General features: G+C 44.3%; 1 protein-coding gene across 1 annotated transcript in view; it reads left to right on the top strand.

Moving 5' to 3' along the window:
- POU2F3 (POU class 2 homeobox 3) overlaps window positions 1–24,685 on the top strand; it is a 43,891-nt gene extending 19,206 nt beyond the window's left edge. Inside the window, exons 5-14 of the mRNA XM_075116147.1 lie at window positions 11,100–11,204; window positions 12,785–12,887; window positions 16,130–16,212; window positions 16,363–16,545; window positions 16,934–17,075; window positions 17,971–18,107; window positions 19,397–19,558; window positions 21,122–21,188; window positions 21,770–21,902; window positions 22,849–24,685. Of these exons, the coding sequence (XP_074972248.1) occupies window positions 11,100–11,204; window positions 12,785–12,887; window positions 16,130–16,212; window positions 16,363–16,545; window positions 16,934–17,075; window positions 17,971–18,107; window positions 19,397–19,558; window positions 21,122–21,188; window positions 21,770–21,902; window positions 22,849–22,888 (1,155 nt within the window). The 3' untranslated portion in view covers window positions 22,889–24,685. The remainder of the gene's footprint in view (window positions 1–11,099; window positions 11,205–12,784; window positions 12,888–16,129; window positions 16,213–16,362; window positions 16,546–16,933; window positions 17,076–17,970; window positions 18,108–19,396; window positions 19,559–21,121; window positions 21,189–21,769; window positions 21,903–22,848) is intronic.
- The last annotated feature ends 397 nt before the right edge of the window (window positions 24,686–25,082 follow it).

A 25,082-nucleotide genomic window follows, 5' to 3' on the forward strand; every position in this document is an offset into this window, starting at 1 on the left:
TTCCCTCCCATGTTATGCTCCAGGCGGGAAGAGAAGGGTGGAGTGACCTGGTTAGACCCCTTACTTGCCTACCAATTCCCTGCTGTGGCTGCTCTCACCCTGAAAACGGGGAGGAGGGAAACTCTTGCGGAGTTTGAGGTTTTCTCGCAGTTTGTGGGTCAGCCCTGACTTTATGAGAAAGCTGCCTCCTGATCCCTCAACCTATTTGGCAAACATTTCTTCCCCCCTCCCCTCTTCAAACTCTCCTCCCACCTGGATGCAACAGTAATTTGTATGTGAATGAGAGGGAAAAGGGTGTGTATGGAAAAAGGAGCATCTTCTGCCTTGCCTATCTGGTTTGGATTTTTATTTAGTGACTCTAATGCTGGTTGTTTCCTGTTTATATCAAGGGAAATGCAAAGAGACAGTAATAAACTTTCACCTTCAGTGCTGGCAACCTGGTTAGGGACATCTGCTCCTTGATGGTTTGGGATCGTGTCCAGAGTGTGTCAGGGACAGAACTGAGTAACTCCGTAAACATGGCTTCAGTCTTGCCATGAAAGGGGACCAGGAAAAGATCTGACTGAAAGTGTTGAAATCAGACATTTTCCTCTCTGTAATGTGGTGATCCTCACCAGGTGATGTTGCTGTGGTCTTACCCGGTTTTGTTTGGTTTATTTCGTTGTTTGTATACTCAGTGTTCAGCCTTTAAGGAAATATTGCATTGTTTGTTTCTGTAGATGGTTCTGAATAGAGCTGCTCTAGAGAGCCAGGTAATTTACCCTGTGTTTGGCGTTAATCCCTGAGATAATATTGCCTTCTGGAATACACGCATGGGGCTAGGGCTGATGGTTTTGGGAGACAACAGGGCTTGTGTGCATTCTGTGAGTGTTGTAGCCCAGCACATAGTGCTGTGCACTGATCTGTACCTGGAGGAGGAAAATACACAGATGCTGAATCACTGATTTCTTTTCTGTGAGGGGAGTGATGTGTAGGACCATGTCATCTGTTGGTTCTTGCAGCAACAGTCTCTGAGTGCCAGGGAGGAACAAAGGCTCAGATCTCCTCTCCTTCCGGAGGGAATGAGAGGTCCCCTCCAAGCCCCTTCATGCTCTCACGCACTGAGCTTCACTCCAGTGCTGGGAGAGAATACACCTCTTTTGAAATAAAGCTGAAAGGTTGCTACCAGTGCAGGAAAGGCTTACCAGGATCTGCATGTGCTCTGTATCCAAATATGTCCCACAGCTTCATTCCAGCAAAAGGCTAACCCTTGCAGACAGGCTGTCATTTGTTTAATGATAATGACAGGTTAGATATTTATATCAATGTAAAGGTGATCCTGCTATGGGACTTTACAATGTTGAAGACAGACAAGCAGGCACTGGTGTGCTTGAGCAGCCCAGGGCTCAGCACAGCTTAAATTTTCCTGTTGGTTCTTTATTCCTATTACATTATTTTCTTTGGTTTACACCAATCAGGGCAGGTAATAAGGTTATGTATCTCTTTCCAACAGGCTTCCTAGAAATAGGATCTTGGGATGGATTTACCTGGGGAAAGGAGGTAGCTTAGAGATGTATTCCTGGGGCAGAAGAGATGTCCAGAACCAAAGGGAAGCATCCAGAACAAAATAAAGAAATAAGATATGCAATTGAAGTGGCCTTGTATTTCATATGCACGTTAGCCCAAAACTTACATTTGCACATGGGGTCATACACATTGCCGTTTTTTGACTGTTGCACATGACTGTAAGGGACACATTTCAGAATCCCTCTCTTCCAGTAGTCAGTCAGCATTAAATAATTAAGCTGCTTAACATTCCCAGTCAGAAGGACCTGAGTAGACGGTTTTTTGGCCAATTGAGTGTGTCTGCTAGTATATCACAAAAGAGCAGTGAGGGACTGGGTACACTGAAAAATTCCTCCCTCTCAAAACCAATTGAAGAATCCTGCGTGTTACTGCCCTGCTCTCTGCAAGAGGTGCCAAAGGGTTTCCCCTCTCTCAAGACCTCCTTACCTAAATCATCTCCCTGCCCTGTTCATATCTGACTTGTTGTCCAAGGGAACTTTAATTGTTGAGGTTTATGTGGAGTTTTCAACAGTTGTTTTGAGGTAATAGAGTGAGTTGTCTCAGGTCTTCACAGCTGATGTCCTGTAGACACACAGAATGAGAAATTAAAGTGGGCAAACTGCATGTGAGATCTAAAATCACTGGCGGCTCTTTTTCAGCGCTGTTAATAACACTCTGACCTTGTTTGGTACTTTCCACCCACACGTCTGAAGGTACTTTGCTAATGAATTTAGGATCCCGGTGCCTTTGGAAGGTAGGGAGGTGTTTAACCCTGTCTTACAGATGAGGCAGACACAGACTGACTACCTGGCTTTTCCCAAAGATGCTGAGCACCGTGATTGCAGTTGAAATCAGTGGGTGCTTTATAGGACAGTTGCCTGTGGACATTGAGGTGTATTGTAATCCAAGTACCTGCTCCCTGGCAGAGCTGGGATATGGACTCCGATTCTCTGATTCATAGTCTTGTGCTCAACCACAGACAAGTTCTTCCTCCCCTCTGTCCTTTTGAAGGTGGAAAGAAGGGCCTAACTTGCTAGGTAGTTTGTTATTAATATCTGGGATGCAAAACTCCCTGCAGATTTAATTTTGCTCAATCAGGGCTTCCCTCCCCCCAGGGATCTCTCTCATAGTTTTTCATTCCACTTTGTGCTCCCACCTCCCCTTAATCTCATGTGTTCCCTATATGTCATTTCTGTTCCTGCTTGGCTTTTCCCTGTGGGTAGTTCAGGTTTCAGTCTGCCCTCCAGATTTCCATCCCAGTCCTGTTTTGCCCTCCTCTCAAGGGGAGGTTCACATCCTGCTTCCTTCTCCCCTCTGGGGATCAATTCAGATTTCACTCTCTCTTCTTCTCCGCATTGCCCCAGGGTATCAGCCTAAGTCTTGCATCTGCTTTTCATCTCTTGAGCCTTCACTAACTGGAAATCAGCCCGGCTGTCCGTATCTGCCTTGATTGACACTACATCCAAGCTGAACACTACCTTGGCCTTTCCCTTTTGAAGTTTCCTTGCTCTGTCCTAGGGATAGACTGATTGCATAAATTTGTATGTGTGCTGTTTCTTCATTGAAATGCTGCCCTTTGGGAAAGCATCAGAGAAAGCCCTGGCTTGAGGGAAAGTCCTCTGTTTCTATATATGGCGCTGTTTTGCTTAGGACAGATATGTAGACAAACCCCTTCTTCAAGCTAGTTTTGTTCTGATGCCTTACAGAAGTCCTCAGATGAGATTGCTGGGAATTAACTCCAAAACAGGCCAGCAAGTCTTTGGGGAAGCTTATAAGGGAAAGGGGGATGGAAGTAGGAGGAAGAATTTTGTCTTTTAAATTTTTTTTCTCAAGTGGAGGACTGAAACCACTAAATTAGCTTTATGTTAGCCAATAACTGTTGACAACAACCCAGCATCTCTTCTGAGTTGGCTGGATTGTATCCATTCCTTAAGATCTAGCTGCAGTCTGTTCATAAACTTGCTTTTCTGCTCCAGGCTTCTACAGAGCAACCTACACTTATAAGGTATTTCCTACGCTTGTTGCCTTGGTCCACTGGCAGTATATCTTGCAGAGCTGTTTCAGAGCTGTCTTTGAGATCAGGGAGAGAGAGAGAGGTCTTGTCTTCATGCCAATTCCCTGCTCCAACTCTGCTCCTATCATCTTTTGGGAAATATTTCCTTGGCTTGCAGGGGACAAGCCCTATTTTCATGGACCTGTCCAAAGGGACATAACAATTGTTTCCACAATAGAAACTAAGCTGAAGGCATGGCTGTCACTGTCAAACCACTGTTTAGGTTGCCTAGCACCTTTTTAAGTGGTGAGTTACACGAACTACTGTGCCTGGATATGACTCTTTTGCCTACTATAGAATGGCTCATTGGTAATAAGGAGAGGACTCTAAATTCTTGAAGGCCTTTCATCTGGTGAGCTCCAAGAATTCAATCAAAAGCCTGCACCACCCAGCAAGGGTGGGGCCCTACACCCATTTTGCAGAAGGGCAAGTCATAGCATAAAAAGGTGAAGGTGATGGGGTTTCAAGCAAGGCCTCTAATTTTGGAAGCCTGACATCAGAGTGTACTTTCTCTCTTCCCAGAGGTGCTGATCTGCAGGCACTCCATGTGAAATCAGTGGGCTGAACCAGGGCTGCTCAGCCCCTTAGGAGTCAGATGTTGGGTTTAAGCGAGCCAGAAACCCTCTTGCCCTGCTTCCCCAACACACAGAAGTTGCCCAGAGCCACTGAGTTGGGAGCAGGCAACTGGCTTTTAGCTCTCTCTTCCCCTCAATCACTAGACTTCATTCCTTCCACCCGAAATGAAAAACTATGTGATACTCTCCAGCAAAGTTGATCTTTCTCACTCTCCCTTTCTTCTTTAATTATATTACTTGTGTATATTTAATGCAATCCCTCTAGCTGCTCTTCCTGTGTCCCAGTTCCCTGGGGCACAGCAACTGGTGCCAAAACTACGATGAACCAATCAGAGAAACCTGCGGAGCTGGGATGGAGCCAGCCCCAGTCACGGGAGCAGCCTGATTCCAAGTTAAATTCCTTTCAAACGTGGGATGTGGTGGAAAGTGCTTTGCTATTGAGGGCTACCTGTACCACGACTTGCTAGGCGGACACTGCGTTGCCCTCCTCATGGGTGACTGATCCGGGGGCATCGGTACTGTACAGCAGGGAGGCAGTGCCAGGTATTTAGATGGTCTGTGACTCGCTGGCGACCAGAGGGCACAGAGAATACAGAACAATCACAGTCTGCTCCCCCTAGACAAGACATTCATGGGAAGGAGAAATTTTTCATGCAGGAAATTTGGAGAAGAACTAAGGGTCTTTTTCTGGCCCCAGAAGAGCCCAATAAGGCAACTTTGCTGCTGACTTCAACAGGAACGTGATTAGTCTCCAGGGAACCTGTGTGAGCATGTAAGAGGGCATGGGAGAAGCCATGAAGCCTGGTGTGTGTGAAACTGGATTGATAAGGAAAGGGGCAGGGATGCAGCCCAGGGTGGGAGCAGTGGAGATAAGCTCAAACGTGTAGGCAGAGGTGGAGTTCTGGAGAGCTTTGGAAGTTGGGCAAGTGAAATTGAGAGACATGCGGGGAGCAGTGCTGCAATGTATGAGAAGGTTGGGGCAGAGGAGCAGGACCTCTGGGCTGAGGATGGCTAGAGAGGAATGGGCCAGGAGAATCGTGGAATGGAGACATGAGAGAAATATCAGCCTTAATGGTGGTAAAATTGTTTTCCGTACTTGGTGTGGAGGTTCTCACCATTCTGACCAAGAAAAAGGCATCTCCTCCTCCCCTTTTTTAAAATACCTCCGATTTGGCATGTCCACAGGCCTTGCCAGAGAAGGTACCACGTGCCTGAGTACCAACAGTAAGACCAAAGATGTTGTAAATTGTTGCTTTTCAGTATCTTTTTGCCAGTTCTGTGCTCCCTGGACGCAGATCACTATACAAAAGCACTAGCTAGCTTCTGTGGTCCTGAGACTCTTGGAGAGGCCGCAGTCTCTAACATGGAGAGCAGCCCTTCGTCAGGACGCGCCTACCTGAGCAGGCGCCGATATGAGCGTGGGCATTCAGGGCAGGTGCTCTTCCCACCTCCGGCTTTTGTTCTCCACTCCCTTGCCCAGCGCCTGCTTTTGAAGCCAGCTGTGCTACACGTGATCATTCTGAGGTTTATTGTTCAGCACAGAGGAGAGGGGTGGCTTTTTCGTTTTCCTGTTCTCTGTTTAAAAGCAAGAACGCTAGGGAAACACTGCATCAGAAAACCCATTAATATAAAGCTGAGTGTGGTTCTGTTTGTTTTCTTTTGCGAAGCATGTAGCTTGATTGTTCTTAAAGTTTTGATTTCCCACCCCCACTTTTACTACAGCTAAGGTGCAACTATTAACATCCTGAGCTGAAGCTCAGAGGGTAAAGCATATCAGATCAGGCCTCAATTAATAAACTCAAAGGCCTCATATAGCTGTGATGCAGGTGTGTTGAGGTTAGCGAATACATTTTAGTTTTTCACTGTGCTGTCATTGCTGAGTTTTAGGATATAGTCTGTAAGACATTCAGCATGGGATTAACTCCCCTTTTGTCGTGCTGACAGCTTCTGGAAAATCCTACCCTTCAGTGTGAAAGGATAGCAAGTGTTATAAAGTTAATATTGTTGCATTGACATAAGGGTTTTCTGCTTTCTTCCTGGGTGTCTGTTAAGCCTTGCCATATGTGCAGGATAGTACATGTGGAAATAGTAATTGCAAGCCCATTATTATTATTGCTATAATTTATTATTAGTGTGTTTTTTATTTTATGGTGCCCACGTGTGCAGGTAATTCACAGAGAAGTACACTTATGCCATTGGAAGGTGGGAAGGCTTAGTTAACTGCAATAGCCTTGGACCCAGTTTTGATACCTGTTTCTACCGTAAAACTTCCTTGACTTCAGGCAAATTGCTTTGGGGTAGCCTCAGCCAGGTCCGTTGTACTGAATAGCGCTTTGGGAGTGATTCAGCCCTGGAAGAACCGTACTGTTCGCTTTCAGTGAGGGGCAATTTGTTCAGTCTGTGTGCACCTGATCCTCTTCTGTGCAGTGAAATAGCCTTACCACTCTGCAATGAGGGAGGCAGGCATATGAGTAAGTCAACCTCTCAAACAGTTGAGTTGCTGACTATGAGATAAGCCAGATACGAAGGCAGATAAATATCTGTTTCAAAGAGGTTACTGTCTAAATAGAAACTACACAACAAATAGGATTGTCTTCTGTTTTACAATAATGACCACAGTTCCTGCCTAATAACTGGTACTAGAGAAGGCTGACACAGCTTTAACAGCCTCGCTCTCGCAGGGTACGGGGATCTTTTATCTAGATTTGGGGAAAGTATCCATGGTTCTGAGTGCTGAGTCAGTCAGTGGGTCCCACCTTTTCAAAGAGGATGACGGAGCAGTGCTTACCTTACATCAGAAGTGCTCATCAAAAGGAGGTGTCTTGGGGCTGCATTTAGCCTGCCTGCTTTGGTGTCTAATAGACGAGGAAGACCAATTTAGATTATCAGTGCGCAGTGACTCTAAGCTCTGTTTATACGAGGAGGACTGCAGCCAGAGTCCTGCCCAACCAATGGGATCTGACTGTCAGTCCACTGAATCAAATGTGGATCAGTCGGCCTGTCTGTCAGCAGGGTATGGCCTTCCACGCAGTGAAATCAGAGCCACTAAGGTGAATCTTTCCAACTTCCTCATGTAAAGCTGGCTTTTCACAGCTTTGCAATATGTCTGCAGGATGTTTTCATGAGCCGAATGTTTGCCAAAAGTTCACAGATCAGTTACAAAACAGATGTACTTTTTTTTTCCTCCCCTTCTTCCTACTGGTAAGGAAGAGTTTGTGCAGTAATTGCAGGCAGGTTGGGAGATGTTTTCTTCATAATTCTCCTTCTTATGAAATGTTTATGAAACACCTTCCACAAATCAGTTACGCAAGCAAGCTGAAGAGCTTTGATCATTTTCCATTGCCCTCAATATGTTTCTTAGTTTGTTTTGCTTTTTGTTTTTGTTTTTAGGCAAGAGATAGGTAAGAAACAATCTATCCTTGGCCAGGCCCAGCAGATGCGCTAGCCAACTAAGGAAAGGACTCTCTTTCCATCCAGTCACCCTTCCTGTGTTTTTCACTCTTGATTGCTTGGGGGCAGCTGACCCTATTTTAAGGCTGTGAAAACATCCACTTGAGATTTGTGAGTGTGATTCCTTTCGTATCCTGGAGAAACCCTAGGTAGCTCCACGTACCGGTGCCGCCACCTGCCGTTACCTCCTCGGGAAGAGCTCAAAGCTGCTCCCAGCCCTGCCCAGAGACTCCCCTCCAGCCCAAAAGGGAGAAGGGGCCTGTAGATTTGCAGCTGGCAACCCAGGCTTCATACCTCTGCCTAGCTGTCAGTGAGGAGGATGTGTCTGCAGTGCATTACTTGGTCCCACTGTTTAACAAGCTTGTTTTTCCTTAGATAGTGTTATTTCCCCAAATCAAATTTAACGGGAAGAAACTTAGGTTTACTGTCAATGACTTCTTGTTCCCCATTCCGTCTCTGACCTGAAAGTCATGCAAAACCAAGGTCCTGAGGGACCACAGTGGGATCTGGTCCTGGTTTTAACTAAATCACATTTGCTCGCTTGCAGTGTTTTAGCAGGGTTCTCATCAAATACCTACATGAGGTGATGCTGTGAAAATTTCCACTTTTTCGGGTTCCTTAAAGAAAACTTTTCTCATATTTGTAGAAAATGCCTGCAAATACAGGTCAGATGCACTGGGAAAGGAGAAGGCAACTCCTCCCCTTGTTTTATTAATTTGAAATTTACATTATTTTAAGGGAGTCTCATGATATTGAGTGGCCTCACCCACAATGTGTGTGGTTTTTTGGGGTTTTTGGTTTTGGTTTTTTTAATGTGCAGTTGGTAATACTGCCGGTTTAGCCAGGGAAAAAATGAAGGCGCAGGATTTGCATAAACCATCCCAAAAGTTTTGGATATACCCCAAACTCTCGCTAATGAACAATTAGCCAGCTGCAGGCCTGTTGGGGAGAGGAAGAGGAGGGAGAGGTAAATTTGAGCCTAAACCCAATGAAAATAGGTGCAGGGGAGAAGGATTTGTCAAGAACACCCAGGTTCCCGCCCACTGCGCAGGAGGGAGGCAGAGAATTCCAGGGACGGGGGAAGGAGCAGTAGGAGATGTTGTTGTTTTTAAATCGGGAACCAGTCCTATGCCAAACCCACCTCCCGTTCTCATATTGTGCGATGCTGGGATGCAGCTACACACCCCTTTCACCCTGGAATGCTTCCAAATCATTCCGCTTGGCAGCTGTAAAAATTGATTTCAGTTTGGAAATGGCTTGTGCTTCTTCAACACTCCACTCCTATTGGGATCATAACTTAGGCGGGATCAAGTGCCTTGTTCTCTAAGACGTGGATAACTTTTCTTTTTGGGACTGTTCAGACTTGAATGACTGCGTTGTGTGAGGCAGACACACATGAATTGCAAGCAGGGGTAATTTATTTATTTTTATTTATTTATTTTTACCTTTTGGCTCGGATTACTTTTTTTAATGCACCCTCAGAAAGAAAAAGACATGCGTAAAACCATTTGCCTGCAGTGGCTGGATGGTTCGGGGTAACGGTGTATTCTCCTGAGCCTTTTGTCTAACATTTAGTAACGTAGTCACTATCCGCATTGATAGTGATCAAGAAGATCTCTCCATCTGATTTTTTTTCGCCAGGCTAAGAAGGATGATCATGCCAACCTGAAAGGTAGGAAAGAACTGGAATTTGTAGCATGTATAACTCTTGTTTCAAGGAGCTAGTACTATTGCAAAACTAGTTTCGGCAGTGTCCAGAGCTATAGCTGTAATGAAAGATGTTGTAATTCTCTTCCCTCTGCGTAGCATCTTCCAAAATGCAGAGGTTATTGCTACCAGGCCAGCTCCCTGCGCTGCAGCTGCAAGCCTCTTGAGATCACATTTTCGCCTTTGCTCCTGTGGAGATTTGTGTATTTGTTTGCTTTAGTCAAATTGAAATAAAACGTCCCTCAACCAAAAATATTCTCTTGGGCCAATGTTTTTAAAAGCTGAATTTCTTGTCCCCCTCTGCTGGTAGGAGGTTGTATGACCTAAAGTCCATATCAGCACTGCAAAACCCCAGCAAACGGGACCCCCCTTGTCTTCTGGGGGATGTTGGGCTTGGTTGTAATTTCATGGGAGATAGTGAGGTTCAGCCCTAGTAGTAAGAATGAATCTGTAATGCTGAGCCTGTGGACAGGGTTTTCAAGACTTGTTCTTCCTGGCGTCCTCCTGGTTTTTCCAGTTTGTGGAAACTGGAGCCTCTTCTTGCACTGGAAAGGCTTACATGAGGAACAGGACTGATGATGTGAGCCTTGTTCGACACATTCTCACGCTTAGGAGAAACTTGAGCCTAAGTTTGGAAATTGTTTGCTTGGATTTGTTCTTAGAGAAAATGTGTTACAAGAGTCTGTATGACTTTTCTGTCTCCTGTGCATGGTATCTGTGTGCAGACACTCCTCAGACAGCTTTCAGGAATTAATCTAAAAACTTCTAAAATCTCCCCAACCAAGTTCCCCTCTCTCTTGTCCCAGTCAGCCTTACCAAAGGGTTTCAGCTAGTACATAGTGACATAACAGGGTTTGGGGTTTTGTTTTTTTTTTTTGCTTTTTTTAATGCAGTAGCAATGCTAGAAATGAACATGGAGACTATGGAATAAACCAGATACAAAGGTTCAGTCGTGGTCCCTGGGTAAATTCTTCTCTTAAGAACGTAGACTCAGAAATAATGGTTTTTTGCAGACAGGAATCTTTCCTGAACATTAAAATAGGTTAAAATGACCACTGGACAAAGGGCTGACACCTGTGAAGTCTTCCAGTTCTTTTTTCACAGCTTGTTTTAGCTAAGGAAGCAGATTTTTTTCCTTGCCAGACCAGTACCGTTTCTTGTCATTTTCTGGTAGAAGCTGAGCAAATACATTTGGGGCCTGGGGTGTGGCATTTTCAAGTCTGGAAGATTACAGTGCATTTTGAGGTCTTTTACTTCATGACCCTTTCCTTTTGCATCCCCTTGCACCATTCTCTGTCACCTGCAGAACAAAATGAAAAGATTTCTATAGCCAATCCTGCCATCAAGTTGTGAGTCATGATCTCTAAAGGAGAATTGCTTTGTGTTTTCCTTATAATTCCATAAAATGCCTCAGTGTTTTGTCTGAGGAAAGGACTCCCATGATTTGGACCTTGCTAAGTCACTGGAACTTGGTACTTCCTAAAATGTTTTAATTAATGCATTTTAATTGAGCAAACTGCAAGCCTTCCCTTTCCTTGGCAAGGCAGGAAAACTATGTCCATGTTATAAACTGGGGAGCAAAAGTGGGGAGTAACCATGCCTTCCTGCAAAGTCAGGGATGGAAGCAGCAAGTCCTGACCTCTAACTTTTCTCTGAAAGGAACCCCTTCCCAATCCCTTATGGCCTCTCAGACTCCTAGCTGCCCCACACCTCCTGCACCTCCTTGTCTCTCTGCTCCCTAATGCTACAATTACTTTGCTCCTTTTCAGATTAAAACCGAAGACCTCAGCGACTCCTTGCAATCTACAATCCCCTCCAGGTCAGGTCACCTTGTTCAGGGATCATCAATGATGCCTGGAAGCCAAATCGCGGGGGTAAGTGACTTTGCTGCTTCAGGGATCCGGAAGTCTGAAATGGCACCGGCTAGTGAACCTCCAGAGAAGAGGCTGGTTTTGAGCCACTTGCCAAATTACATATGCCTTTTGACTGTGGCAAAGGAAGACTTGAGGGTGCAATGGATGCAAAATCAGAAAAGTGAGTCTGTGTTGGCAAAAGTCAGCTTTCTGTGACCGAGGAAGTGAGCTTCCTCCTCAGCCTCTTTTCTGAAGAAATTCTTACATGCGTTTAAAGGGAGACTGGACATGTGCTTAGAAGAGATTTCCTTTGAGGGTTTATTAAGTAGACAAACCACACCATGCTCAGGAAATCCCTTGAATTGAAAATAATTGGGGGCTGAGACAACACCAAGGGGAAATGTTAGATATGCTTGCCCTGGTCTTCCTTTTTCATGAGTGTCAGGTTAATGCCATTGTTGGAGATAGGATTCCAGGCTAGAGTAACCCTTGATCTTAACCAATACAGCTATCCTTGAATATGTTGCCTCAAATTGATTTATACCAGCGAAGAAATTAATTCCTCGAGGGATTTTTTTTCCCCTAACATTGAAAATTGGAGTTTAGCACTTAACTTGTTAAATTCTAGTCAGAATTAGATGCCGGAAGGCCACACAGTTGCTCAGTAATCTCTTCCCTCATTCTTTCACAGGGTATTCAGATCCCTTACACAATTGAGGGACTGTTCAATTTCCCCAAAGCTTCAAAGGAGTTCTTGAGAAGCTCAAAAAGCTCACCTTATTGAGTAATGAGTTCCTTTAAAAATGTATCTCTAAAGAGAGTTCGTCTTATTATTGCGGCTTTTTTTTGTTTTGCTTTTTGCTGTCTGTCCCAGGCAAGTGCAAACTTTTAGTCCCTAATCCCAGCAAAGGACCTGGGGCTGGGACCCCAGTGGTGTGAAAGAGCACTAGGATGTAATCCTCATCTCTCAGTACCTATTGCCTGCTCTGCTCAATGCACAGAGGGGAATTCCTGGCAGCTATGTGGCAAAGAACAGGAAATGTTTTTGGACCTGATTACTGTGTCCATTGCAATGCAATTGCTGTCAGTGCAGAGAATCAGGCACTGTTGGGCATTGCTTCTTTCTCATCTCCTCACATGGCTGGCTGAGAAACGAGCCTTCTGTGGAAAGTAGGCTCTCAGTGTTTGTGAGATGGGACAGTCAGCTGCAATTCCTATGTAATTTTAGGGATTTCACTCTCTGAAAATACATTATCTGGAAGAAACCGATATCTAAGTGCTTTCACAAAACTAGGTTTTGACTGCCAGTGCCTCAGAAATGTCATTTTTAATAATTGGCTCTTTCAGGTAAGAGTAGACAATTCTCCACGTGTGTGCTCAGAATTCTTCTTATACAGCTGAAAACTTCAGATCCTGAAGTACCTCTGGATCTGTAACTCTCCAGTGCATGAATTGGATAAATCCAGTCTGTTGGCAGTTAAATGAAAAGTGTGAATGGGGTCAAGGACAGTATAAAAGAACAGCGAAGCCTTATAGGAGAGGTGATGCTGTGTGAAGAGCAGACATCTGAGTTTTGTTGTTCCCTTTGCTTTTTCCTGTAGGATATGAGCTCTCTTCACACCCTGCAGCAGCTTGTGTTGCTTCCTGGTCATATGCAGTCAGTTCCCCAGTTTCTTCTGTCTCAGTCTCAGGCCGGGCAACAAGGTAAGAGCAATAAAAGCTAGAAGGGGCATTGTTATAAGCAGATATATATATAGGAAAAGATTCCTTCATGACTATTTATTTTAATCTGGTCTCTTAAGTTTTCCCAGCATGATGGTGTCTGTTCCCCTGCTATGGCACCAGATGCATTTTTCCCCTGCTCTTCCCCATGTGCTGGTTCCCACACCTGGGATGATCCCAGCAGTTGATCTGGGAAGGATCCAGTGCAGGAGGTGCTCCTGGTATCTGTGGCTTGTGTGCACCAAGAGTGCCACCTTGGGGCCAATGTTTGCAGACCTGGTAGGGATCCCACCTCTGAAAGTCAGGACAGCATCTGGTTGGCTTTCGGCAAAACAGCAAGGAGCCTGCTCCTTGGCGAGCAGTTGTAGCCTGCCTGGGCTTTCAGCCTCTCTGGGTTAGCACTCTTCATTTCTTCCAGAAAACTGATGGGAGGTTGAGCTGTTCTCTCAAAGTACCTTAGAGGAAGAGCAAATCCAGGGAAGGATCTGAGCTGCTCTGGTGGAAGGATGATGCTGGCACTAGAACAAACAGGTCTAACCTAGCTGGGAGCAACCTGGGGTTGAGAGCCAAGAGGTTTGGAGTTGCCAGTGGTTGTTCCCAAATCTTGCTCCAAGCCATGGAGCAGGAGAGGATGGGAGGTCTATCTACTTCTGAAACAGTATAGTCAGCTTTGTGACAGGGATGAAAGCACTGAGGGCTGAACCCAGCGCTTGAGAAAGCTCCTGTGTTTCTGGTTCTTTATGGCATTTCCCCAGCAACGGGGACACAGGCATGCCATTGATAAAGTTTTATGCTGCTTGTGGATAGACAAACATAGGCTTTGATCCATAACCAGGCAGATGCAAAGGGACTTGGGTCCTTTGCTCACATTCTTGATTTATTCCAGCACAGAGGTCTGTCTGTCCCTACGAATGACATTTCAGAATTAAAACCCTAAAATCTCTGCAGCTCAAATGCAATGGTACACATAGTCCTAAAGATAACATATTGTAGGAAAGTGGGAAACCTACCTCTCATTGACAATATATAAGCTCTTCTCTCTGCCAAATGATGCTGGGTGATGTATAAAGAAACTACTTTATGCATATTTAATGATAATCTAGAATTTAGTTTGTCTGAAATGGCAGGGTCAGGAGAATCTATTGCTTACTGTCTGCTTTTCTTAATATATAATAGGAAGCACATACCAGAAAACAGAACTTGCTTCCTTCTACTGAGTTAGAGTTTCTTCTGTAAGTGACTTGCTTTGGCAGCTACAACCCCTCCAACAGATGGCCACTTGTTTGGTCATGGCCCTTTTTGGTTCCAGACTTGACAAAGACTGGATATTCTGGCCAGTAGCCAGGGTTTTGTGCAAGAGCACTTCCATTTGAATAGATGATTGCCAAGTTTTAATGACCCTTTGCCCTCTGCTTGCACAGCCACTGGGGAGTGAAAGTGAAGGCACAGGTTGGTTTTGTGGAAGTAGTTGTTTGGTACAGATACAGATGGAGTGCTCTTTATACCGAAGAGATGCACACGATATTCCTGAAGTTTTCTCTTGAGCCATCAGGGGAACACCCTCGATGTTTCCTGAGTTCTGACTGATGGGTACATCAGTTCGTGGATTTCAATGGCCAAAGAGACTTGGCTATGGCTTAACCTTTCCAAGACAACATGTGTTTTGGTTTGGGTTTAGTGTTTTAAAGCTGTTTTTAAGCCAGATAAATTCCCAGGTCTGATTCGTTATGCACTGATGTGATTCATTGTACAGCCCTTCAAACAGCTACTGCTGGGACACTTGAACAAGGGGGTCAGAGCTCTGTGCTGTAGAGGTGGAAACAGGCAGCCAGGTAGATGCTGGGAATACTGTCAGCCAAAATATTGCTGCTGAAGTCTTCATCTTACGGAAACACAGCCTCTGCCTCATCAGCTGTCAAACCGGTGATTCCTGAATCCAGTCCATAATTTTCATTTGAGGTAGAGCTTGGCTTTTGCAAAGGTGTTCAATCATGATTTTAAAGACTCCAAATGACAGAGCATCCGCCATGTCCCTAGGCAAGCCATTCCAGTGATTAATTATCTTCACTGTTAAAAATGTGCACCTCATTACCAGCCTGCATTTGAAATTCAAAGTTGTTCCAGCATTAGAGAAGGCTTATTGAAACAGCAATCTAAATAAATAAATGGGATCCTACACATTCAGATCTAAATTAAAAAAAGGAAAGACAGAAAAAGAGGGGGGGGAGTGATTGATTCTGGAGATTATCTTTTTTCCTTTTTTAGCAGAAGTCCATAAATTTTTATAGTTTTCCTTATAATTGTCAGTTACAATCAATAGAATATATTGACTGTTTCTGGAAAGGTTATAAATCCTCACTAAATTCTGTAGGCTTCACCCACAACAGTCTTGAAGAACCTAACTAAATTTCTAGGGAGCTACATTGCCTTGGACACTACTTAATCCTTCAGGACGTTCCCTGTAAGAGATATAGGCTTGTACATGGCAGTTTGTCAACTAACAATTATGCAGTCTCCATAAATACTAGGTTTTGTTAGTTTTATAGATTCCCCTTCTTTTTTCCTTTCATCATTTCAAGTCAGTTTATATATTCCAAAAGAAATTCAATTTATTTGAAATACAGTAGGGTAGAAAAGAAAGGGTAAGATGGCTTCAAAATGACACTTCAAAATTAAATGTATAGTAGAAAGCAGAGTGGGTAGGATCATGAGATTAACTGTGTAGGTTCAGGATTTTTTTAACAAGATCAAGTGGCTGAAAGTTGAAGTCAGAAAAGCTTCTATTGGAAATAAGATGCACCTTTTTTTAACAGCTACAGTGATTAAGCATTGGGAGAGATTACCACTAAGAATATAGTAAATACTCTGCTGCTTGGCATCCACAATCAAAGTTAGATGTCTATGCAAAATGTCTGTGCCCTGGTTCAGCCTCAGGTTAATGAGCTACACTCAGAGATCAGTGGGTGAGATATTTTACCTATACCATTATTGTAATAAACCCTTTCATGCTAAAAAAGCCATTAAAAGGACCTTTCCTTTCTCATAATCCGACTTAGAGCCATCCACATTTGTAACAGCTGAAATTCTCATATTTCGAACAAGAGATAGCTGATATTTTCCATTCAGAGATTTCTGGGTCTTTCTCTGTGCAGAGTGATATTCAGTCGCCTAGGTGTTGATGAAGGAGCTGGTCTGCTCAGATGGGTCTTTTTTTCTCTCCTCAGCTTTGCAGCCAAACATCCTCTCCTTCCCTCAGCAACAGGGCAGCCTTCTCCTCTCCCAGCCGGGACCCAGCCTGGCATCACAGGTAACTTGCCTCAACGTGCAGTCCAACATAGAGTCCCACCCTGAGAAGCACTCATCTACAAAAAGTGCTGCTTCGTTAAGGGCAAACGGCAGAGAAAATTGTGTGCTTTTCTATTGTTGTGACTCTATGCACCTTTTTTTGTTTTAACAGGCTGTGGGCCGGTCTGGACTCCCTGGATCATCAGTTGAACCCCACCTGGACGTACCACAGCATTTGCAAGTGGCAAAGCACCTAACTCCATCAGGAGCATCTGAGGAACCCAGTGACCTGGAGGAGCTAGAAAAGTTTGCTAAGACTTTCAAACAAAGGCGAATCAAATTGGGGTTCACGCAGGTGAGCAGCTTCATCAATGGGAAGGTTGGTGTCACTTGTGATGTGGATGTGTTGGGCTGGGGGAGTTTGTGGCAGAGGAGGGTATGGAGGAAGGGCTGGATTAGACACAGTTTGGCTTTCTTTGGAGCATCTCCTTCCAGACAGACGAGGAGACAAACCCTTCCTACCATTTCATTACTGTGACCTCATTATCTGCATCTTCATCAATACACAAAGGTTCGAGGGTTTGGGGCAGACTCTAGTGAGAAGATAAGTCATTTTCTCTGGAAGGCAGGTCACAGAAACTAGGCTGCACCTATTCTGGAAGCAGGCTGGGAGGTGCTCTGACAGCAGGAATTTATGAGGTTTTTTTCTGAGCTTATGTTGTGATTTGGATCTTCTCTGGCAGGGTGACGTTGGACTTGCCATGGGGAAGCTCTATGGCAATGATTTCAGCCAGACCACGATTTCCCGCTTTGAGGCTCTCAACCTGAGCTTTAAGAATATGTGCAAGCTCAAACCCCTGCTGGAGAAGTGGCTGAGTGACGCAGGTAGGTGACACTGCGTGCAGAAATGACACCAGACTTGGCTAGCGCATGAGAGGATCCACCCGGGAACCTCCAATAAAATCCAGGAAAATTGCAGCTGGAGCTAAGACCTCTCAGATCTGTGTCTGGTCTGGTGACAGACTGCTTTCCTCTGTGATCACACAGCAGGTTTCATAGCAGCCTAGATACCAAACTATAAATGTTGTTTCACTCTGGCAATGTGGGGTTCACGTTGCAATTTAGTGTCTGGGGCAGCCCCTTCCTGCACCGCCTTTTGCTCTATTGCATGGTCCAGGGCAAATCGCAGGGCTAGTCCATTCAGTCCCTCCTTGTGTAAACTGGAAAGAGTAGGAAGGGACTCCTCCTAAAGTGCTCAGAGATCAGCCTGTGAGCAGTAATTAGAAAAGAAAGATATCACTGCAAGGGGAAGCCCCACTAGCAGCAGTATTGGACTGGTGTCTTCTGCTGGCTGCGAGCCACTGTACGAGCGGCATTAGTCTCAAGTGCTTCACCTAGCCCTTCTGGAGTTGCATGTTTGACCAATTTCTGTCAGGAGGCATCACCTACGTGAGACCTGACCCCAGTAATGTAAGTCAACATCTTTAACTGTGTGAAATTAAATAATTGGAAATGTGTGATCCTCTTCAGAGCAGGTTGGAAAGAGGAAAAATAGTGTGTTGATTAAAATTTCAGCATTCATATTTCTTTCCTGATTTGAACAAGATCATTGATGGATTGGGACCCTTGGAGCAATTTTATTCATCATTAGAGGAAGGATCCTCAATGTAGGAATATATTATTTACTTTAGGGGGTGCCATAGTTCCCAGAAAGGATCTAGGAATGAAAATACCTCATTGTCATCTTTGAATATCTCTCTTCCCTTCCCTCTTTCAACAGAATCGGCTCCTTTGGATTCTTCCATGAGCACTCCCAATTCCTACCCCTCAGTGAATGAGATGTTTGGACGGAAAAGAAAGAAGCGAACCAGCATTGAGACCAACATTCGCTCCACGCTGGAGAAAAGATTTCAAGATGTGAGGGGAAAATCTTTGAATGTGTTGTGAACTCTCTCCAAGTTTGGCATTTGCTAGGTCACAGTAGCACTGAATCATCAAAAAAGAGAGATCTTGTTTGGTTGTTTTCATAGGAGGTTAGAAAATGCTTGAAGGGATCAACAGGAAAAGTGTCAAAAACAAAGAAATCAGACCCAATTATTTACTGGGTAAATGTGGTTTTAAGGGAATTACAATTTTGCCACCACAAGTCCCCATTATCTTCCACTGATCAGTGCACTCGCCAGAGCTGATCACCTGCACCCACCTCTTCTCTTTGCGAGTTGGCAGGCGTTGTGTCGCAGCAGCTGTGTGGCCATGGTGCAGCACAGAAACGGATGCCCCATTGAGCAGGTCTTGTGAAACCACAGAACTGGTTGCTCCAGATATTGCTGCTGAATTTTTTCAGAAGTGGAACCTTTAACTTCCTAAGCATCAAGATTTTAAAGAAAAATCACTACAGAGCACAAACAGTGCGACTGTTCAATCAGTAGCACTAACTTGTTCATTGAGAATTTTTCATCAAAACAGTTTTTGACCAGCCCTCATTTTTTCTTGGTTTCTCCCTCCTATCTGATCATATCAAAATATCCTCCTGCACCTGTTAATGAGAACAAAAGACAGTCATTGTCAGGTCATTACGGGCACCTCATTTTTAGCTAGTATGAGGCATTCTTTGTAATGGGCAAGCTGTCTTGGCATCTCTGTGCTAGGTATTTTTGACCTTCAATGTCTCCAACTCAGTTCAAAACCCATAGAGCTAAATGCTGTGAAATGCACCAGAAAATAAGTGACTCAGAAGAAAGGATAGGTACTGTTATTTCCCTTTATAAATGAGGGATGGAGGAAGAAAGAGAAGAAATGGCTTTTCTGAGATGGTGCAGGTAGGTGTACAATCAGCACTCAGAGGTTGTGTGTCCTGTGTAGTGATAAGATGACCACCAGTCATTAGCTTCCCCTCAAGCAATGGTTTAGGGTGCTGTTAAGATCAAAGAGCGTGGTGCTTCATGCAATAACAGGGCCAGATACTGTGACTCATCCCCCACTGATTTCATGAGACTCAGTGTTGAATGAGAAGCACTTTCTGGTTCACAGAACATAATCTCTCACCCAAATATTTACCCTTTGTTTTAGAAGTAAATTTTCTCCCCTCCCCAGTTTACAGCCAACCCCACCCTCGTCCTCTGCCTTTTGAGCAGCAGCAGCATACACTGATGCTGTAAGTTATGGCTCTTTGGGGCTTTCTTTAACTTCCTGCCCTTTCTCAGCAGAACCCCAAGCCCAGTTCAGAAGAGATATCCTTGATAGCAGAGCAGCTGTCCATGGAAAAGGAGGTGGTTCGGGTCTGGTTCTGCAACCGGCGCCAGAAGGAAAAACGGATCAGCTGCCCAATGCCATCCCCCATCAAATCACCTATCTACAATTCCAGACTGGTGAGAGACTTTGGATTAAGGAGTTCTACATGCCAACCCAGACAGGAAGGGAAAACGGTGGGGGGATGCATCAGGGTTTGCTGGAAAATGAAACAGGACAGGACATTTCCTTGTACGCACAAGTCCCTGAATTGGTGGCAAGCCCACTCCATGGTCCAGTGGGGGATTACACCTGCAGGAGTGTGCAGAGAGGCAGCTGGGCTAGCCAGGGATTGGGCATATACTCAACATCCCCATCTCATGCCCACACTTACAGAACATTTATTTTTATTCTGTTAATGGAAACAACAGAAAGAGAATACAAATTTCCTAGAAAGTACAATTCAGTTTAATTATAGGATAATTTATCCAAATAGGGGTGCTATCCCAAAACTTTTCACCCTGAACCTGGTAAAGAAAAGCTTTGCAAAGTGAATGGAGGAGGAATCAGCATTCCATGGAATGAGAATTACATCCATGCATGTCAATTTAGTTAACTCTGAAACCTAATGGTAACTATTCATATATCAGTTTGTTGGTTTACAACTGTGCAGAAATGCAGAATATACTTCAGTAGTGCTAATTGTCCTTCTCTCATTCACATTCACATTTTGTGAAGCCTATTTTTATTGCCAGGAAGGATGAGGAAAAGATAAACTGTTGAGAGTTGGTGTAATCTACTGAAGCAGCTATCGTAGATAACAAGCTACTATTGCACTTCTGCTAGTTAATAGTTGCCTAGGTGCTTCCACATATAAAAGCAACAAGAACCTTCCTACAGTGTTATTAGTGCTGGAGCACACGAGTGGGAGGGAGAGTATGTATTTGCAAGCAATATTTTATCTTGAAATCTTCTGCGTTTTGGAATTATCAATCAGAAGGCAGGAAAGCATCACAAGAAGTTTGGTCACTTGTTGCACAATACATTTGATTTACAGTCACAAAGACAAAATGCTGCTTGCAAGCCATGAATTTTTAAAGCAGTAGCTTTGGTGAATTGTTTTTCTGTGAATGCATAGTACAAACTATACCTTTGCTCATCAGTCACTCTGAACAATGTGGTGCCTGTAGTTACAGTATCACAGCTGAACAGCAAATGCTCCTGGCTCGCAGCCACCAAATTACTAATTGTCACCTGAGAATTCTGACCCATCAAGGACTCCCTAAAGGAAAAGGGATTGTTTGTGCTGAAGACCAGAGTGAGCTGGGAAGCTTCAGACTAGAAACATCCAGCCTGACACATCCAAAAGGCAGTGGCTCCTACCAGCTGGATCTCAGGCCTTCCAGAAAGTTTGGCTTGTTTGATAATTTCAGGCTTTTCCATAGCTAATCCATACATTTAGAACTGTGTGGAGAGTGTCAGGCATATGTAATGCTCATTCCCGTTTCTTCTGATAGCTCTGGATATGGGAATGGAGCTTCTACCCTAGAGTATGAATAGAAATATCTGTGGGAGCCTCGTATGTGGATAAAAAGTCTGCCTGGGAGCAAGCACACTCTAAAAAGAATGTGAAAAGAGTGGCACTTTGTGATCTATACCCTCATAGTGCCACGTGCCTACTCTTTGCTTCTGTTTCTCTCTAGGTCTCTACCTCAGGGTCCTTGGGGCCCCTCTCCGTCAATCCGGTTCATAGCACCATGCCTGGGACTGGTAAGCCTTGAGAAACCTGCCCCACTCACCATTCCTTCCCTCCTTCCTCTGCTTTTGCCCTCTGATTAATTAGTTTCTAGGTCACATTTGCAGGCCACTCTTATTAAGACCCTTGGGTTTGGCCAGGGAAAGTATCCCCACGTAACTAGTGTGCAAGGGATAAGAACAGCAGAGTCTTTCTCTTGGCTGGAACAAAGACATGGAAATCTTCCTGGGCATGATAACATTCCCAGGATAATCCTAGGCAAATTTTACTGGAGTGTTTATTTTTGGGAGCCAGGCACACCTAGAAGCCTATCAAGAGGAGTCCTTGGGGGTGGGTTACTGCACTTCCTCAGCAGAACATTGTCAGATCTCCTTCGAGAAGCATGACTCTCACAAATAGAAACCAAGTGCTGCAGAGAGAGCAGGGAGACCCCTTCCTTCTCTGGGGCTGGAGCGCAGATTCTGCCTTGCTGCTGCAGGGCAGTGAGTCAGATGAGCAACAGGATGGGTACAAGACAGTTGGAAGTATTTGGGCTTGGGCTGTCCTTGACAGGAAAAGGAGATCCCAGCCTTATTCTGCTTTCTCTGCTACACAGTAACATCATCGTGTTCCCCAGGGAACTCCAGCAGGCCCTCGTCCCCTGGCAGTGCGCTCCATGCCAGCAGCCCCGGCACAGCCCAGAGCAACTCTAAAGCTGCAATGAACTCATCTGGTTTCAACTCTTCAGGGTAAGGCAGTGGGGGCCCACAGCTTGCTCCTTCACAAGGGCATCAGAGGGCTTGGGAGAAAAGCAGTGGGACTTCACAGGAGAATGTGCAAGCCCTTAGAGACTCCAGCAAGTGGAGCTATGTGGCAGCACGTTCTTACATGAAGTGTCACACCTAAACTGAAGCTTCCTGGGATTTGGCTATTTTTCTGCTTGAATACAAATAGTAGATCAAGGTTTGCCTGAAAAACTGTGCTGGTTAAAAAAAAAAACAAAACAGGAAAAAACCTCCCCACCCAAAAACCTGAATAGAAACACTGGCCATAGGAGTGCCCCAACTTAACTCCTTCTGTGGAGGAAGCAGAGGAAGGCTTATTTTGCTGTTTCTGCTTGGATAATCCTGTCCACAACCAGTTTCCTCTCCTGCAGTGCCACCCAGAGAGATCTGCTGCAGAGTAAATATTCCACAGTGGCAGATGAAACACGAACAAAGATTCTCCTCTGCCCTGCCTTTAGAAGCTACAAAAGCATTAAGCCACACATATGGGCTCAGAGCCCTTCTGGTTATTTCACTGAATGCACCTCCACCACAGTCTGTGCTGCTCAGGCCTCTCTGCACTTGTAGTTTCTGCTACATCTCAAGAAGGATGCTGTGTCAGTAGGAAGGCAACAGAGAGCAGAGGGCGTTACCAGTAGCTTTTGGGCTTTCTGAGTAATGGATCATCCTGTGCCGTGAATCAGACTTCTCTCACATGGGGGAAGTCCAACGGCCAGGTAGTATGTGAAATCACAAGCACAATGAAAGATTGCTTAGAAAGACAGGGGTTTTGCTTCCTGTAGAGGCAAACAATCGTTTGCTGGCTGCCAAGTCGAAGGAAGGTTACAAATGGAATAATGATGATTTTAATTCAAGGGGAAACTCCTAACAACATGGCAATTGTAGGTTTTATTCCCTCTGTTGCAAACAGATCGTGGTACCGATGGAATCAACCTACCTACCTCCACTGAGATGACTCCTCCATCATGTGTAAAAGGAGCTCTGACTTCTAGCTATGGACCAGCTTCTCTAGGAACAATGCTTGGGGCAACATCTGGTGTTCCAGTGCCTTCAAAATGCTGCCAAATGAAGGTCTTGTTTAAGGAAACCCATAGCAGCAGAAATCTCCAGGGACTCAAACTGCAGCTGACCTTCCCCAAGGATTCTCAATGCCAACAGTGACATTATAATACTCTTCCAGTCATTCACTTCAAGAATGAGCCCTTGCTTATCACTCTTAGCATGAAACACTGTCCTCTGCTTGCAAATCTCTGCATTCACGCTGGATTGCCTGGCAACCTTTAATCTGGAAGGATTTCTTTGTCAGGACCCTCTTTTCCCCTCACTCATTTCAGAGCTTCCCATAAGAAGGGTCTGTCATGTTGTTACTATCACGCACACACACCGTAAACCCCCAAACTGAGCCGAGGTTACCCAGTTCATTTCACCAGAGACCTGTGTCTAGATGTGAGCTTTGGTTTCCAATAGACTTCCAAGGTCAAAGGCACTGTGCTTTATCCACTACCAAACTTGCTTTGCTTTGAGCCATTCTGCTCTGTTTCTAACGGTGCTTTTTTCCCTTTTTTCTGTCTTATTTTATTAAGTATTTTAGAGCCATCTTATTTTTTCCTTTTAAAAAAATTATCTTTTGCAAAATTTGTGTCCAGGTCTTGTTATTGTTCACAGCTGGCCTCACTGCCCCACTGGAGGACATCACTGTTCGAAAACCTTGGGTGAACTTCTGACTCCATTGAACACAAAAGCAGTTTGTGTTGATTTGATGGGACAAGGATTAGTCTTGACCTTCCCTCCTTCCTTTTATTAATCTTTTGGTTTTTATCTGATACCAAATCAAAACAACCTCTCTGGAGTAGAGGTGTGCATGTGTTCTGGTCTTTCCTGAATTGTAAGTAATGTAGCTTGCCTGTTCTCTGCAGCATGCTCTTCTGTTCCTGGGAGGACAAGTTGTTTTGCTCAGGTGTGAATCTTGAGGTTGGTGTGTGCAAGTGTTTCTTAATTTCATGAGATGCCAAAGTGTAGGGAACTTCAACTTTCACAGCATATCACCAGGGAAATTGTTGTTACTTCGCAACTCTCCACTTGAAAAGAGGTAGATATTTAATTTTGTTAAAGTAGACTTAAGTAATACAAAGTCCTGGTCAGGTTGTTTATGGGTATAAGTAATTAATTCAGCGGAACTAGAGTAAATGAGTATCTGGTTCACAGATTGTAAATAGACAGTTTGAGTAGCCATCTTTTTTCCTGATAGCTTTTTTTTTAATAGGTAAATGTGAGATTTTTTTTTTAGTAAAAATTATCCTTTGTCACTTTGGGGGGGGGGGGGGGGGGATTGATCTGTTGTTTCTTATCCTACTCATCCAGTCCTGTGTGATGAATTATTGCTATAAGGAGTCTGTGGACCTTAAGAGTTTATCGGCTACCTTCACACAAAGTATTGAGCCCTACATGCACATTGTATATAGAACTGCATTTGTTGCTTTGAGTGAGGTTTTGTTACAGAAGCAGACACTGATAATAATGAGAGGGAACTGGAAAAGATAAGGTAACGTTTCTTGAAAAATGGAAATTAAAAAAAAATCTTTTCTAAAATATTAAAATGAGATTTTTCAAAATGTTCTAACACAAAAAAGGGAGAAACTGTATCTCTGTTTCCTGGATTCCCCACCACCACTCATTTACCTCTAACCGAAACACTTTCATAACTTCTGTTTTTCACTGGAAACATTAAAATTAAATGAAACTTTTTCAACAAAATCTGTTGTGACTTTAAAAAACATTTTATGATGGGAAAGCAAGAAATGTAGACGGGAAGTATTAATCTAACTCTCCTGATTGCTGTAGCCCTTCTTCTACCGTTAAGTAAATTTTCTTACATGCTTGTAGGGTAGATTTCAAGCCTTGCTCTCCATTGCTTTCCAACTGTATTTGGAGGCGTGAAACAAACTATTTGAAATGAATCATTCTAGAGCTGAGCTGTGACAGGTTTGGTGCAGCTGTGCGGGTGGGTCTCTTGGCAGATTCCTTAAGGTTCCCATTACTGTCTGAAACAGGGACAAGAACTGCTTTCTAGAGCTGGAGTGACAGGAATTAAACATGACAGCTCTTTCTATAGTGTGCCTTAATCACAGAATTCTTGAGGAAAAA

This window comes from Phalacrocorax aristotelis, chromosome 22 (assembly GCF_949628215.1).
Source record: "Phalacrocorax aristotelis chromosome 22, bGulAri2.1, whole genome shotgun sequence".
NCBI lineage: Eukaryota > Metazoa > Chordata > Aves > Suliformes > Phalacrocoracidae > Phalacrocorax > Phalacrocorax aristotelis.